Source organism: Dendrobates tinctorius, unplaced genomic scaffold (genome assembly GCF_039654945.1).
Source record: "Dendrobates tinctorius isolate UK_male_01 unplaced genomic scaffold, ASM3965494v1 ptg000102l, whole genome shotgun sequence".
NCBI classification, from domain to species: domain Eukaryota; kingdom Metazoa; phylum Chordata; class Amphibia; order Anura; family Dendrobatidae; genus Dendrobates; species Dendrobates tinctorius.
Window position 1 is genome coordinate 10,032,971 of NW_027361770.1, and position 17,568 is coordinate 10,050,538.

Sequence of the window (17,568 nt, forward strand, 5' to 3'; positions counted from 1 at the left end):
TTATAAAGAAAAAATTTTAACATTAATAGGGGTGCAAAACTTTAACATATGACTGTAGCTATAATTGTGGGACCAATTAAAAGAAAGAAGAGCAAGCAATTATCAGTGAAGTCAAAATCTGTGCAGACTTATCTAATTGGACCAGATTTTTTTAACCCCTTCACCACCTTGGATTTTTCTGTTTTTGGGTTTCCGTTTTTTGCTCCCCTTCTTCGCAGAGCCATAACCTTTTTTTTATTTTTCCATCAATATGGCCACATGAGGGCTTGTTTTTTGTTGGACAAGTTGTACTTTTGAACGACACCATTGGTTTTGCCATATAGTGTACTGGAAAATGGGAAAAAAAATGCGGTGAAATTGCAAAAAAGTGCAATTCCACAATTTGTTTTTTGTTCTGTTTTTTTTACCGTGTTAATTAAATGCACCCGTAGCGTCTCCATTTTTTGTGATCTCGGGTTGGGTGGCGCCTTATTTTTTGTGTGCCAAGCTAACATTTCTATTGATGCCATTTTGGTGCAGATACAAATAAGTGCAATTCCACAATTGTTTTTTTTTCTGCTTTTTTTTACCATGTTAACTAAATGCTAAAACTTACTTGCCATTATGATTCTTCAGGTCATTACGAGTTTGTAGATACCAAACATGTCTAGGTTCTTTTTTTATTTAAGTCGTGAAAAAAAAATCCAATGTTTCTCAAAAAAAAAAAAGTCGCCATTTTCCGAGACCCGAAGTGTCTCCATTTTATGTGATCTCAGGTTGGGTGGAGGTTTATTTTTTGTGTGCCAAGCTAACATTTTTATTGATACCATTTTGGTGCAGATACAATATATTCATCACCTGTTATTTTTTTATACCTTTAAAAACTTCAGCCCTGCTCTGTGTAGCAGAAATGCTCAGTTGCTATAAGCACTGACCATTGGGCGGCTCTCATAACTATCCTGTAATGGCAACCACAGGGCTCTCCCGCAGACTGGATCGCGATTCCACCCGCGGCTGTTAGGGGCACATGTCAGCTGATGAAATTAGCAACTGACATATGCCAGACAAGTTGCGGGCTCATCACCAGAGCAGGAGCCACACAAGCTCTGCTCAAGAGTGACCGCATACTCGAAAGAGCCCCCCGGCTAAAGACTGAGACAGGCAGACAGTACGCGTTGAGCGCCCTTTGTGTGAAAGTGGACCTGCCAGCCTCCGTGACCGGAGGAGACTCCTCTGACAAGTCTGAGACAGACGTTAGTGCCTGCAGGCTCTGCATGCATAGTGAGAGATCTGAGTCCCTGAGAGTAGTAGCTGTACTGACCGAGGAGCGCAGCATCGTTCCTGCGGTGACACGTTCTGAGTGTGGACTTGAGACTAAGAGTGGTGAGAGCAGGACCCCCTCTCACCGCCCAGCATCCTGTTGTTTTCTCCTGGAGGCCGTTTCTTCATCAAGGACAGAGACTTGAGAGACTGCATGTGCCACTGTTGTCGGTGCCACTGTTGGATCCCCGCCTGTCAGAGACTGCATCAAGACGACCCATGCCGCTGTTGCCTGTGCCACCGTTGGAACCCTGAACTTCCTCGCAACAGAAGACTACAGTCAGATAAGTTTAACCTCTTTATTATTGAGCTCTCGTTCGTCTGTAGGGTCGGGCTGGCGGGGGGGTGGTCCCTCTGTATACCACGCAGTGACACACAGACAAAAGATGGAGGCAGATTTTGGGTGCAACAGGTCCCAGTTTATTTCCTGCTGTCCGACTGATGGCCCTCACGATACACCGCAAATTCTCTTCACGGCCCTCCGTGTCCAGGCTCCGTTACACACACACACACCGTACTTATCACCAGGGACGTAAATACACGTACCGTCCCTTTTCGCTTAACGTTACTGTCAGCTCGGTCACTGTGGCCGCCTTAGGCCCGTACACCAACAGTAATTTTTCTGGTCAGGTATCGTCTTCAACTCGGTATGTCTTTCCCCGGGGCCTCGTCTGTACTGCGGTGCTTCATGTCAGGACCACCCCCCCTGACTTCCTTTCTCCTCAGTCCCCTGGTTAGGTTTTTCCTCACAGTGCAGTAACTGTCACAGTCTCCTCGTCACTTGAGCTCCCCCTGGGGACTAGAATCTTCTGGAACCCTCCTGTCAAATTTATAGCTTTCCCGGTTCCCTGTAACTCCACCCCCATGACCAACGGTTTCTTAGCCCTAAGCTGATGTCAAGTCCTATGCTCACACTCCTCCCTGCCCTCTATTGTCAATTCCAGGTACTGCACGTCACCTACACTTTCCTAGCTGTTTTCCCTTCTGTCATAACTGACATCCTGCCTGACAAGTGCAAATCCCTTAGAAACCTGACCAGTCAGTTTGTCCGTCAGGTCACCTTCCCTACACGTCCCTCACCTACCCTGCCATCCTTCCAGTTCTGCCCCATTCCTTACAGTCACCCTACAATCCCTCACTCCCTGCGTGGAGTACATTCCCCTGTAAATAAACCTGTTTAACCCTTGCTCTGCCTCGCATGCGTGACTGCATCCCGTGTCTCTTTCAGATTATTACAAGAGAACACGCTTCCCATTTAGCTCTGCATCAGCCAGGGGTATGTGTTTACTACCAGCTTAGTCCTTCTATTCCTGGTGCTGTCAGCACCCACAACTTTGCTTCATCCAAGTTCTTCATTACCAACTCATCACCTGCGACTCCTGGTGTTGAAGGCACCGTCAACTCTGCTATCAATTTACCTGATAACTAACTCATCTCTGTTATTCCTAGTATTCCTGGTGCTGTCCACACCCAAAACTCTTCTGTATCATGGTATCTGCAAATGTACTAGTCTCTGCTATGACTATGGGCTGCTGCACTCCTGCAAAAAGATCCCAGATGGTCTACACAATTTTACTGCTACTGTGTGCTATTGTAAGTTGGTGGCGTTGCTCTGGACCGTTGAGACAAGCTGCCACTTTAAGAGACTGCACCCCCTTGGTTAGAGCAGTGGGACATTCTGCACTTTCCTGCTGTAAAGACTATTTTGGCCTCTTCTGCCAGCACTGGAGAGGGGAGGGGCTGCTTTTCTGTGTGTGAGAGAGCCGAGATTTCTGCAGGAACGAGACGTTCCTGAGCTGTGAAGGAAAGACTTTGTAAACTATTCTGTGGATAACAAGGTGGCTTTCCTATGTTGCCATGAGGAGCCATAAAGAAAAGACAAGAAAGGAATCCAGGGGAGGGAATCCACCATTTCTAGGAGCATCACTGGACCTGCACACAAGGAAAAGACCACGTTGTGCAGAGCTTTCAGGAAGAAGTGCGCACCATCTTGCAAAGCTGCAGGGGCCCCAGGAATGGACTGAGATACCAACGCTACTGTGTTAACCTCTTCTGTGCACATGCTAGGGTTTAGGATAGGCTGCAATAGATAGAGCAAGGCAGCTGTGTGGCCAGGTTAGCAAAGGCCAGATAGATTATAGTTAGTGTAGCATCATAAATTCCTTTACTGTGTTGTCTTGCCAGTTGGATAATTACACTGAGCTGTGATAGTTGGTGCTCCATACTGTTTGACGGCCCAGCTAGAGAATATTATCCTTGTAATTTGTCTGTTTTAATTGCATACCCCTGTTTCTGCATTTTCCTAAACACTGCATTCCTTGCCTGTAAATAAATTAACCCTTTGTTGTTTGCACCTCATCTTGTGTTCCGTAGTCTCCCTGCATTGTGGTGGTCCCCCGGCCATGGCTTCACTATCACACTATTGCCAACGAGGTACCAGATTGCTTACTGAACTCTGCTGTTCCTGAGCTGTCCAGACATAATGATTTAGCTGCATTTAGTACTTCCAGCTCCGTTGCTCCTCTGGCCATCCTCCATTTGTAGCTTTACCGTTCTTCACTGCTTCATGTCTATGTTCAGCTCTCCTGCATCATAACCTTTGATCTGTGCTGCTCACCATGTTCTATGTCAAGCTGATGATCAAATGGTTGGTACTCTCACCAATTTGTAACCACACAAACATATCAGATATTACATTGCTGTCTTATATTTTATTCATCATATTTTGAAGCTATTAGGTAGAGTTAAATACCACCTGACAATTTAAAGACAATCCTGTTGAGTTTCATCCTGTGCCCATAAAAGCTTGAGTAGGTTATAGCGAATTTAGCCATCATGTTATATCATTTTCCTTGTCCCATTAAACACAGCTAATGCTATAGATTTGTATTACATAATCCTTGTCATTTACCGTATTTGTCTTAATTAATTAATTTTCTAGTTGTTCTATAATTTTAGTTGGTCCCTGTGTTGTACAGAAAGAAAAGTATGAGGTTCGGATCTATTTTACACCCGTAACTCATCAGAATCCATGAAGAATTTAAAGTTAGTTTATTCTTGTAAATGATATATGGATACATTGAAAAATGCATGAATAGAAAAATCTATTGTTTTCGTGTAAGGTGTTTGCTCTTAGTATTTTCCTGATGCTATAAGAGGGCGATAATATTAAATTATCAGGTATTTAATAGACTGTTTAGAAGTCAGTTCTATGCACACACAACAATCATTGATACAATTGTCAGCAAAACGTGTCCTGGTTACACAGGAAGATGTGCTGCCAAAAGCAATGATTTCCATAGAGAAGCTACCATCAGAAAATTACCTATTGTTTAAATCAGTTTTTTGCGTTACATGTATTTTTAAATTGTGTGTCTATGTTTGTTTTTCATATTATCATATTTAGTAAAAAAATAAATTAATAATCTTGCAGTTGAAAAAAACTCTAGTCCAGCGTTGACTTGTGTTGCGGGAATAAAATGCTTTCAATTCCTCTTGTTCCTAAGCAGCAGCGCAGCCTGTTGTTCTGTTTATTTAACCAATATGCTTATTCTGCAATTTTGATCCCATATGATACCTATCTTGTGACCTAAAATCCTAAGAATAATTCTTCTTATGATCTTACAAAATGTTCTCCTCAGAAAAAACTTTAGCAGTGTATTCATTTTACAATTCTTCCAGGAGATCTAAGTCATATTTATGGCATCAATATTCTGTCAAGATCACGCTGTGCATGCAGCTTTGACATTTTAGTGTACACCTTCAGTCAGGTTGTGAGAGGAGCTATTTCAGGCAAAAAATATTTATGTAGGCTACAGTCTGTTGTTTCTTCTTCACTATCATTAACATCACAATTGTTTGGTACCAACCAGTTGAACTATAACATAAATTATAACCTAAATTTTACAAGAAAATATCTCTGCACCAGAAAGTAGAAATTAAATAAAAATGATTAGTATTATTCAAATTAAACAGTCATGCTTCTATAATGTGGCAAATTTAACATGCTCAAACTGGTGAATTGTCCTCTATAAGAAAAATGTTCAGATAGATTAAATTATTCTTACCTCTCTGATCTCTTTAATTTTTGACCCACCTTTCCCTATAAGGGACCCACACTGACTTGCAGGGACAACAAGCCGTAACGTTACAGGGGGTTTGCTTGTGACTGTGCTGTTTGTCATGGAAGCATTGATATCCTGCAATAAAAATACAAATTCTGATGATTTATGAAAAAAAATTAAAATAAATTAAAAGTGTAATGTAGTAAAATACTATTTTAATAGTTAAGACTAGTGATGAGCGAGTATACTCATTGCTCAGGTTTTTACGAGCATGCTCGGGTGACCGAGTATTTTGGCATGCTTGGAGATTTAGTGTTTGTCGACACAGCTGCATGATTTGCGGCTGCTAGACAGGCTGAGTACATGTGGGGGTTGCCTGTTTGTTAGGGAATCCCAACATGTATTCAGGCTGTCCAGCAGCCACAAATCATGCAGCTGAGGTAACAAAACCTTAATCTCCGAGCATGCAAAAATACTTGGAGGACACCCGAGCAACGAGTATACTCACTCATCACTTGTTAAGTCACAAAATATGACAACATTAAATGTGAGAACGCCAATAGTACAAGAGAGCAGAGCTAACAAATAATAACATAATAATCACCTCCTACATACCTACCACCCGCTCCCCTGCTGGATATTGCTGATCGCGCGAGAATGTCCCGGACCGTTTCTCGTCGTCAGCTTCCTGCGGTGCTTCCTGTAGAGAGATGAGCGACGAGTGTGGAGCCGGGCGGGAGGACGTCAGGATCGCCTAGTGTGACAGGTAAGTAGCGACCCCCGACCCCTGCGATGTCGCTGGTGAGATCCGCCTGTGTGACAGCTCACTAGCGACCACTTAGCGATGCACCAGCGATCCTGACCGCGTCATATCGTTGGTCGGGATCACTGGTGCATCGCTAAGTGTGACAGTACCTTTAGGCTTTTGCTAGTCAAGTCAGTAATCAGGAAACCACCACAGCAGCACAGTAAGTATAGCAATGAGTTAAATTGTCCAAGGATAAGATAATTCTTATGTATAACAAGTATTATATCAATGTCTACATAATTGTCTCCACTGGCCGATCGTTTTGTCACCTTGTAATATATTCAAGGAGACAATAACAGTTTCTCAGCGTATTGTGTTTCCATACCAATGGCTTGTTTTGACTGGATTAAAAGTATGGTAGAATAATTTAGCTGGCTTGTCTGAATGGTATTAGTTTCATGATTTAAATAATATAAATGTCACCTGTTGAGAAATGCTTTAAAGGGATTAACACAAATCCTCCAATACGTTACAAAGCCCAGGGACACAATAATCAGCAGCTGTCCTTTCAGTAACTTTATAAATGTTTCTATAAACCACCACGGAGAAGCTTTTTGAAATATTCCACTGTACAATTCCTTGGATTACAAATTGTCTTCTTGACATATTCGGGTACATTTATATATAGACATAATGTTATCAGAAGTTTTCTGTGCCAGTACATGAACATGGACCAAATGCTGCATCTTTTGTAGTACATCCATCTGCCAATCCAATTTCTAAAAAGTTGTGACACTGTGCAGCATAGAGAAAACAAGAATGCAACAATATACATGTTTTATTCACCACCGAACACAGAACACATCTCAGAAGTAGTGATGGGTGAGCACTATAATGCTCGGGTTCTCATTGCTTGGGTTGAGTGAAATGGAATGCTGGGTTGCTCGACCCGAGCAACGAGCCCAATGTAAGGCTATGGGAAACTCAAGCATTTTTCCGTCGGTCTCCCGGTGGTCTTTAGAGGTACTAGAAATTGCGGAAATCGATGGGAACAGTGCTCAAATGACATGAGAACAGCATGGGGAAGACCCCTGGAAGCATTTCTGAGGCTGGTTTCACATTTGCGTTTTTTTGCGCTGTAAAAAAACGCATATGTGCGCATGCGTTTTTTCCCCTATATTTAACATGGGTGCGCATACCTGCGCGCTGGTAAGCGCATGTATGCGATTTTCATGCGCTGCGTTTTTTTGGGGTGTGCGTTTGTATTTTCCAGACGCAGCATGTTGCATTTTTTGACCCTGCAAAAAAGCGCATGCGCACGTATGCGCACGTTTTGCGCTAAAAATGGCCATTATAGCCTATGGATGCGCATACGTGCGCACTGGCATGCTCATGTATGCGTTTTTTTGCACATGCGTTTTTTTTTGTTAACCATGGAATTTAGGGGTTTGGGTTAGAGTTAGCGTTAGTTAAGGGGGTTTAGGGTTAGGGTTAGGGTCAGGGTTAGGGTTGGGGTTAGGGTCAGGGTTAGGGTTAAGTATGGTTTGGTTAAGGGTTAGGGTCAGGGTTAGGGTTAAGTATGGTTTGGTTAAGGGTTAGGGTCAGGGTTAGGGTTAAGGTTAGTTAGGGTTTGGGTTAGGGTTAAGTATGGTTTGGTTAAGGGTTAGGGTCAGGGTTAGGGTCAGGGTTAGGGTTAAGTATGGTTTGGTTAAGGGTTAGGGTTAGGGTCAGGGTTAGGGTTAAGTATGGTTTGGTTAAGGGTTAGGGTCAGGGTTAGGGTCAGGGTTAGGGTTAAGTATGGTTTGGTTAAGGGTTAGGGTTAGGGTCAGGGTTAGGGTTAAGTATGGTTTGGTTAAGGGTTAGGGTCAGGGTTAGGGTTAGGGTTAGGGTTAAGTATGGTTTGGTTAAGGGTTAGGGTTAGGGTCAGGGTTAGGGTTAGGGTCAGGGTTAAGGTCAGGGTTAGGGTTAGTTAGGGTTTAGGGTTTGGGTTAGGGTTAAGTATGGTTTGGTTAAGGGTTAGGGTCAGGGTTAGGGTTAGGGTCAGGGTTAGGGTTAGGGTTAGGGTTAGGGTTAGGGTTAGTTAGGGTTTAGGGTTTGGGTTAGGGTTAAGTATGGTTTGGTTAAGGGTTAGGGTCAGGGTTAGGGTTAGGGTCAGGGTTAGGGTTAGGGTTAGTTAGGGTTTAGGGTTTGGGTTAGGGTTAAGTATGGTTTGGTTAAGGGTTAGGGTCAGGGTTAGGGTTAGGGTCAGGGTTAGGGTTAGGGTTAGTTAGGGTTTAGGGTTTGGGTTAGGGTTAAGTATGGTTTGGTTAAGGGTTAGGGTTAGGGTTAGGGTCAGGGTTAGGGTTAGGGTTAGGGTCAGGGTTAGGGTTAGTAAAGTCATGGTTTGGGTTAGTGTGAGGGGCCACCTAATGTTGGAAAAAACCGCAAACGCGGTAAAAACGCACTAAAAACGCATACAAACGCATAAAAACGCTGCGTTTTTTTCATGCATGCTCATAAAAATGCTTGAAAAAAACGCAGCAGTTGTATGCTTTTGTATGCGTTTTTTCAATGCGTTTTTTTGCGGGAAAAACGCGCTGCAAAAAAAAGCAAGTGTGAAACTAGCCTTAGTCCCAGGTTACTGCTGTGAACAATGTTGTCAGCGTCTTAGGCCACTTTTACACACTCACAATAAAACATACAAAAACAAAACCAAAATGGATTTTCCTGGGAAATATGTTAAGGAACATCCTTTCCAGGGTAATGACTTATATATAAGGCAAAATAAATAACCAAAAACAAAAATGCTTCTCCACACCTTGGGCTATGTTCACACGTAGCGTTTTTGATGGATTTTTGAACTTTACCATTGCTTTCAACCAAGACAAATGCATTCACTGGGAAATTTCATTTTAACATTTTACAATCTTATCTGGCCATGTGGTGTGTGACAAATCATCAGACACATCCTGCTTTATTTAGGAGGGACTCTGAAAGTCACAAAGCCTATTTTTATAGGGCCATCAGTCAGCCCTCACTATTCTTAGACATCCATCAGTCGGCTATGCTTTGTTGTTCCCAATATTAAACAGTGGGTCTCCTATACTGTTATTAAGTATGTAGTGAGTGGCAGGGCTTCCAAAAATTAGGACACACCTTTGACAAGATGTACAGGAGGGCCTCATGAAAAAATGTTCCCATTATTAGGAAGTGTGTCTCCCATAGTGTTTGCCCATGCAGTGAGTAGCTGAGCTGCCCAAAATTTGGACGCACCCCAATACCCCTTTGACGAGACATACAGAAGGGCCTCATGAAAAATTGTTTTCATTATTAGGAAGTGGGTCTCCCATAGTGTTTGCCTATGCAGTGAATTCAAGGGCTGCCAATAATTTGGACGTACCTCAATACCCCTTTGAAGAGACGTACAGGAGTGCCTCCTGAAAACAATGTTCCCATTTTTAGGAAGTGGTCTCCCATACTGTTTGCCTATGCAGAGAATGCAAGGGCTTCCACAAATTTGGAGGCACTCCAATGCCCCTTGGAAGAGACATGGAGGAGGGCCTCATAAAAAATGTTCCCATTAGAAAGGAGTGGGTCTCCTATACTTGTAATGCCCATGCACTAAGTAAATAGCCAAAATCAGGACGCGTATACCCATGTGTGGGTGTGAAGAGGTGCATGGGAATAGACTTCCAAAAAAGACACTGGATTTGAGTTTATGTTACACTGCTATCATTCGGGGGTATTGAGAAGTCTGGTCCTATACAGCCCTTGTTCATTTTTATACGTCAGCCTATCAGCATTTTCAGTTGACAGGCAGATGCGCTTATCAGTTATAATTCCACCAGCGGCACTAAAAACCCGCTCTGACAAAATGCTAGCGGCAGGGCACACCAGGACCTCTAAGGTGTAGACACCCAGTTCATGCCTAGTGTCCAGCTTGGATACCCAATAATTATAAGGCACAGAGGAATCACGGAGGACGTTGGTATGGTCAGCAAGGTACTCCCTCAGTATCTTCCCAAACATTGCAGTTCTTGTGAGAGTACTCCACGCCTCAGGGCCTGTGCGATGGGAGGGTATGAGAAAACTCTCCTAGAACTTTGACAGTGTTCCCCTGCCTCTGCTGGATTGGAGTTGTATCCCTCTCGCCTGTACTCCTTGCTTGTCCAACGAACTGTGACCTCTGCCGCCAACGTTTTCAAATGTGAATTTTTACAATATTTCCACAACAAGGGCCCTCTTGTACTGCTCCATTTTAGTAGACCTGTCCACCTCTGGAAAAAGAGAGAGAAAGTTCAGAGAGAGTCTAAAAGTGTCACTAAGGCCGGTTTCACATTAGCGCATTTTCAGCGCGCGCACGGCCGGGGGTAGCTCCGCCCCCGAGCCGGCTCTCTGCCCGGCGTGCCCGCCCCTTGCTTGTAGCGCCGCCTACTAGCGGACAGCGGCGCCTGCGATCGGCACACCCTATCTTTAGCATAGAGTGCGCAGATCGTGCGCAGGCCGTGCGCTAGTTGCGCTTTGACCTGTGCTGCGCACTTTTGACGGTGCGCCGTGCGCGCCAAAATCAAACTTTTCGGATTTTGGCGCGCACGGCGCACCGTCAAAAGTGCGCAGCGCAGGTCAAAGCGCAACTAGCGCACGGCCTGCGCACGATCTGCGCACTCTATGCTAAAGATAGGGTGCGCCGATCGCAGGCGCCGCTGTCCGCTAGTAGGCGGCGCTACAAGCAAGGGGCGGGCACGCCGGGCAGAGAGCCGGCTTGGGGGCGGAGCTACCCCCGGCCGTGCGCGCGCTGAAAATGCGCTAATGTGAAACCGGCCTAACCAGTAATGACTGTCACTCAATATTTTGAGAACGCGAGGGTCACGGGAAATGCAGCGTAACATAAACTGCACCATGTGTGCCAGACTGCTAACAGGCAACACTTCCATGTCCACACCAAGAGGACGACTGACCATGCTCTCTTCCTCCTCAGGCCATCCATGCTCAACAAATGGTATGACAGTTGTGCAGGTAGTACCATCTATAGCGCATGAGACTAGCTCCTGTGCGTCCTCCTCCTCTTCCTCATTGTCACCCAATCCACATTAGGATGAGATGAGGCTGGGCTGTGTGTAATCACCCTGTATGGTTCCTTGCTCCATCTCATCGTGTTTGGCCTGCAATGCATCCTCTTTGATTGTGAGCAGAGAGCGTTTCAGAACACAGAGAGGTGGGATGGCCACTCACCATCTTGGTGGAGTCCTCAAAGTTTTTCAGGATGGTACATATGTCTGACATCCATGTCCACTCCTGAGTTGCTTAATGGTCTTTAGGATAACCATGTGGGGAGGTGGGGCCACACGTTGCCCTGCATCTGGGGTCCTTTCGGCATCAAACCTCCAGCTCGAATGACCAAATTTAGGGAGGGAATACCTTATAGCTTTGGGTTTGTGACATCACAAAAGGGGCCGTCTGGTATGTTCCTCCCCCTGCTCTAGGAGTTACAATTCTGACTACAAAACTTATAATGACTGTATCTCGCAGAGGGTACCTTGTATAAACACGCATATGGTATTATTCTCTTTAGCCTGTCGAAGACAATAGTTAAAGACCAAACATGCAGTAATTATGTCACATCGTTTAGGAGAAATCTAGTTCTCAGTTTCTGTGGGTACTTGAACTGTGAAAATTATGGGCCAGAACGCTCGTTTCGTGTCCTACGCGCATATGTGATTTTTATATCGTTTTCGCGATCCAGTCTCTTTAATATTACCCATATTTATATCCAGCCGCATGGTGCTTCAAACAAAGACATTCTTTCCCCTTAGCTTAATTAACGTTCCTTAACTGTGGAGAGGAGAATGTTTGCACAGGAAGCATCTGGTGTGGGGTTACAAGCAGGCACATAGCTGCAGTGTGAGTGTAAGCTGTGGGTGAAAAGAGGAGGGGTCGCAGCTATGTGACAGGCTGGTTCTCATCTGTGGTGTAATAATCAGGGAACCTTAAGTCATACCTTACAGTCATATCTTACTTATCATTACACCTCCCCCTTTTTGAGTGCGCTACAGAGGCATAACCTGTCGGTAATCCACCATGCACACCTCAGCAGGTTCGCCCCGGCCGGACAACCCATTGGCATTACGATGCTCGCTGCCCTTTTTGTGTTGTACAGTAAAGTCGTATTGCTGAAGGGCAAGGCTCCAGCGTAGCAAACTTCCATTGGTTCTGGACACTGTATGTAGCCAGCTCAGAGGGTTGCGGTCGGTTACCATGGTGAAGGTGCGCCCATACAGGTAGGGCTGCAAATGTTGCAACACCCAGACCATGGCCAGGCACTCCTTCTCGATGGTGGAGTATGCCACTTCCCTTGGCAGAAGTTTCCAGCTCTGGTACAACACGGGGTGCTCCTGGTTCCCCGAGTTGACCTGGCTGAGCACCGCACCGAGGCCAAACTCACTGGCGTCGGTCTGTACCAGGAACAGGCGACTGCTGTTGACTGCTTTCAGCACTGGACGGCTGCACGGGGCTGTTTTCAAAGTTTGGAAGGCCGCCTCACAGCCATCTGTCCAGTTGACTGTTTGGGGCAGATTCCGCTTTGTGAGGTCCATCAGGGGTTTTGCAAGGGCACTATATGTTGTGAATGGGTCATCGAGGAGGATGGCAGGAACAGGTTAGGCCACCAGAAGACCAGAGAGGTTGGTAACTAAGCGGATTGCAGACCCCTGATCCTATCCGCACAACTAGCAGTAGCCGTGGAGCGTTCCTACGATGCCCTAGATGCCTCCTCACAGCCAGAGGACTAATAAAGCCTAAAGACAGAAAGATGAAATCTAAACTGCCCCAGAGCAGATCCACAAAGGAACAGACAGCCCCCAAACATATATTGTCAGTGAGACAAGATGAGACACAAACACAGGCAGAGAACAGATTGAGCAAACGGTGGGGCCCAAGCTGTCTAGACAGGACAGGATAGAAAAGATACTTTCTGCAATCACGCACAAAATCCCTGAAAAAGTCCAACACTACTGATATGCAAAAAAAACCTGAGATCACATGATCTCACCCCCGCTAGATCAGCACTAAAAGATACTAACATAACAGGGGACTGAACAAGCTGCCACATATGAAGCAGGGCCCAGCGCTTCCCCCAGCAGGGAGCATGCTGAACCCTAGCAGCAAAACAGAAAGCAAAAACAAAAACACAACCAGATTAGATGCAAAGGATTAGCAAAAGAATACTTAGCTGAACCATGCAGATCAGGCAGGGGACAAAAGAGCTCCAAATGTACACTGAGGAAATCACCAGCAAACTCCAAGAGCAGCCAGCTCACTTATATGCTCCCAGCCAGTAATCCCAGGTCTCCAATTATCTTCATCAGGTGGGGAACTTCCATCCATCTGGACAGCTCCACTACTCTCAGCCACCACCAGAGGGAGCAGAGGGAGCTTCGGCTCAGAACTCCGAGCAAGAGAATTCACAACAACTATAGTTCTGTACGAACCGCCTATAGTAGCCTGCAGTGCCCGAGGACATCACCTGTTTCTTGGTCCTGAGGGTGGGCCAGGACACAATTGCGTCCACTTTCTCCGACTCTGGACTCATGGAACCCCCACCTACCCAGTGCCCCAGGTAGTGGACCTCGTTCATGCCCATCTGGCACTTTCCCGGCTTGATGGTCAGGCCTGCCTTTGTGAAGATGCTTGAGCACCTCCTGGAGATGCTGAAGGTGTTCCTCCCAGGTGTCATCCAGCGTACTCCTCCAGTCCCCGGAGCAGGTGGTTGACAATCCGCTGGAAAGTGGCAGGGGCATTTTTCATGCTAAAGGGCATGACTGTGGACTCGTACAGTCCAAAGGGGGGATAAAGGCGGATTTCTCCTGCGCCTCAGGGCTCAGGGAAATCTGCTAGTATCCCCGACTCAAATCCATGATGGATATGTATTTTGCTTTCGCCAACCGCTCAAGCAGATCCTCGATGCGTGGCATCAGGTGTGCATCAGAGATTGTGATGGCGTTGAGCCCCCTGTTGTCCACGCAGAACCGGGTTGTCCGATCCTTTTTAGGCATGAGAACTACAGGCAAGGCTCACCGCTTTTTGACCGTCTAATCACCCCCAGCTTTAACATCTCATCGATCTCTTGGCGCATAACCTGCTGCACCTCCTCAGAGATGCGATAAGGTGTTCGCCATAGTGGGGCGTGATTCCCGATGTCCACCTCATGAACCGCTAACTCCGTCCTCCCAGGTAGGTAGGTGAACATGGCCTGGAAGGGTTCCAGGGTGTCCAACAACTGCAACCACTGGGGTACGGTTAAGGAGGCACTTACATCCATGTCCTCAATGGACCCATTGGCCTTGGTTTGGGCCAGCATGTCCAGGAGGGGATCTTCCTCCCCATCCTCGGGCAGGTTGCAGACCGGTAGGACGCAGGCTTCACTTTCGTGGGGAGCCTTCAGAATGTTGAAGTGAAAGGCCTTGCGCCTACCCCGAGCATGGTCAAGCGTGACCACGTAGGTAACCGGGTTGAGCTGTTGGTGGATGACGTATGGGCCTTCCCAGGCTGCCTGAAGCTTATCTGTTGGTACGGGGATCAGCACCCACACCTTTTGACCCACCTGGTAGGTCCGCTCCCGGGCATTCTGGTCGTACCAGTGCTTCTGGTCAGCCTGAGTCTGCGTCATATTGTCATGCACCAACTGCGTCAAGGTCTGCATCTTGTCACGGAAGCGCATGACATAATCCACAATGGACACTTCTTTGGGGTTTGGCTCATCTTCCCAGGATTCTCTAATCAACCCAAGGGGTCCCCGGACTCGCCTGCCATACAGGAGCTCGAAGGGGGAGAACCCCGTCAAGGCCTGCGGGACTATATGTATATATTTTTGTTCTATTCACTTATGTACTGCAGTGTACTGAGGAAGGTCGCTCTATGGCCGAAACATTTTTACCTTGATTTTGGGCTGCAATTAAAAAGTTTTTTTTTTGTCTACAAGATGAGTGCCAAATTTGTTTATATTGTTTGCCAGTTTGGGAACCTATTTGAGCCAAAACACAGCTGTACCATGATATATCTTCTATATGCTCTTCCACAGCTGTCCACAACTCTTTAGCATTGTGCGGTTTGTCACCTAAGCATATTAGTTTCAGCACAGCCTGTTGCTGCTTGGCTGAGGCAGTGCTGCAGTACTTCCAGCTTGTGATTGATGTGGTCATTTTGGAGATTGAGGCTGATGGGGAGGAGGAGGATGAGGTGCAGGAGCTGTAGACTGTGGGGGTAACCCTGATTGACCTAGGGCCTGCAATCCTCTGCATCAGGAGGACATGCTCCATCCCAAGGTCTGACTGGGTCCCTGCTTCCACTATGTTAACTCAGTGTGCCATCAGTGAGATGTACCATTCCTGCCCACAAGCACTTGTCCACGTGTCCGTGGTAAGGTGGACTTTCCCAGTAACTGCATTGTTGAGGGTACGGCTAATGTTGTGGGACACGTGCTTGTGTGATGTGGGGATGGCACACCAGTAGAAATAGTGGTGGCTGGGAAATGAGTACTGAGGGATGGTCGCCGCCATCAGGTTGCAGAAAGCTTCCATCTCCATAAGCCTTAAGCGCAACATTTCAAGCGTAAGCAGTCACGAAATGTGGGAATTTAGTAGTGTGACCTGTGGGGCATTGGCTGCTTATTTGCACTTGCGTTCCAAGGACTTGGGTATGGACAACTGAACATTGCGCCATGACGTGCTTGATGATGGTGGTAGTTGAGTGTGTGCAATGACAGGAGCAGGGCAGAAGCCATCTTCGCATGCACCATAGACAGGGGATTGGCTTGCACGCACAACAGCAGAAGAAGCAGTAGTGTCACCCGCAGACACTGTTCCTGGACCCTGGGGTTTGGCCTACAAAGTCAGGTGCTTTGCTGCCATGTGCCTGATCATGCTGGTGGTGGTCAGGCAGGTATTTTTTCTACCCCAGCTGATGCTGGCCTGGCAGGTGGTGCAAATGGCCTTCATGGGGTTATCGGCAGAGTCATTAAAAAACAACCATACTCAGGAAGACCTAACAGTTGGACTGGCAACTTCTGTTGTGTTGGTGTGACGGGAAACGGTTGCCACCGCCACCACACTGCTTCTTCCTGCCTGTTGGGGTGCTACACCTCCCCCCGTGTGCTGCTGTCCTCACTCTGCATGTCCTCCTGCCAGCTTGGGTCAGTTTCTATATCATCCACCACCTTGTCTTCCACTTCCACACTCAGGTCCTCCTCCTGACTTTCTGGCAATTGTATCTCATCATCGTCCACCTCTTGTGACACTTTCACATCATCGCCTTCATGGGACCGTGGCTGCTCAAATATTTGGGCATCACTACATGCAATCTCCTCTTGCCCCGCTTCAAGTGGACCGGGCGAGAGGCCCGAATCTATAAATGGAAAAGTGAACAGCTCTTCTGAGTGTCCAAATAGGGGATCAGTTGTCTCTGGGCACTCAGGAAGGTGGGAGGGATTAGGGAGAGGAATATGCGGTCCAGACTCACGGCTACTGAGACTTGACCGTGTGGAAGACAGGTTGGTGGTGGTGGTGGCAAAGTGACTTGAAGCATTATCCGCTATACAACCAACAAACTTTTGACACTGCTCTGGGTTCAATAGTGGTGCACTGAGGTCCCCTAGTAACTGGGACAGGAAGGTCGGGCGAGAAGATGTGGGTGTTTTTGTGTCACAATTTCAGCTTGCCCGCAGCCACAACCTCGGCCTCTGCATGCACCATCACCATCAAGTCCAGTTCCCCATCCCTTGCCACGCGCCTTGCCCATTTTCAATGGAAGACAATATTTTTCACGTTCACTACAAATGGCTGAATTTGAAGTGAACTTATATGTGATCTATGTGACGGACAAACCACAGTTTGAAATAGCTGACCTGTAGGTAACTATTTTTACCAGAAAACTGTTGTCAATAACTTCACTAACACACTGCAGCAAAAATTAAATGGAGGGCAGAAATGGCAGAATTTTGAGTGCACTTTTTATCTCTGATCCGTGTGACGGACAAGCCACAGTTATAAATAGCTTGCCTGTAGGTCAATATTTTTACCAGCAAACTGGTGTCAATAACTTTGCTCAACCAAGAAAGAAAAAAGACCAATACACAGAAACCATATGAGATTGTTTGCTTGTAGGTTGTTCATATATCTATGTAGTGTTCTAGTCCACCACAATATTGTTTATATATTTTGTGATTAACCACAAGGTAACCTGGGTCTACTGTATTTTGCAGATATATATATATATATATGTTGACTTTGCGCATTACATTGCCTTTACTCTATGCTACTTTTTGAGTTTGCTGTAATTGTATAGGGAATTCCATCATGTTGGTTGCCCCCTTTTGGGGAATGGTGGTAGTATCATGGTTTTAATCTGTTTTTAACTCCCTCTGTTTTTTGTGTCTTTGCTATAATAAAATACATGTTTTGATATATTATAGATGTGCACAGGTCT

General features: G+C 46.1%; 1 protein-coding gene across 6 annotated transcripts in view; it reads right to left on the reverse strand.

Annotated features, from left to right (window-relative positions):
* Positions 1 to 17,568, reverse strand: part of LOC141099730 (poly(rC)-binding protein 3-like) — a 1,815,006-nt gene that overhangs the window by 86,888 nt on the left and 1,710,550 nt on the right. For all 6 annotated transcript variants that reach the window (XM_073587737.1, XM_073587736.1, XM_073587732.1 and 3 more), the window contains one exon: positions 5,367 to 5,498. In XM_073587737.1, the coding sequence (XP_073443838.1) occupies positions 5,367 to 5,498 (132 nt within the window). The remainder of the gene's footprint in view (positions 1 to 5,366; positions 5,499 to 17,568) is intronic.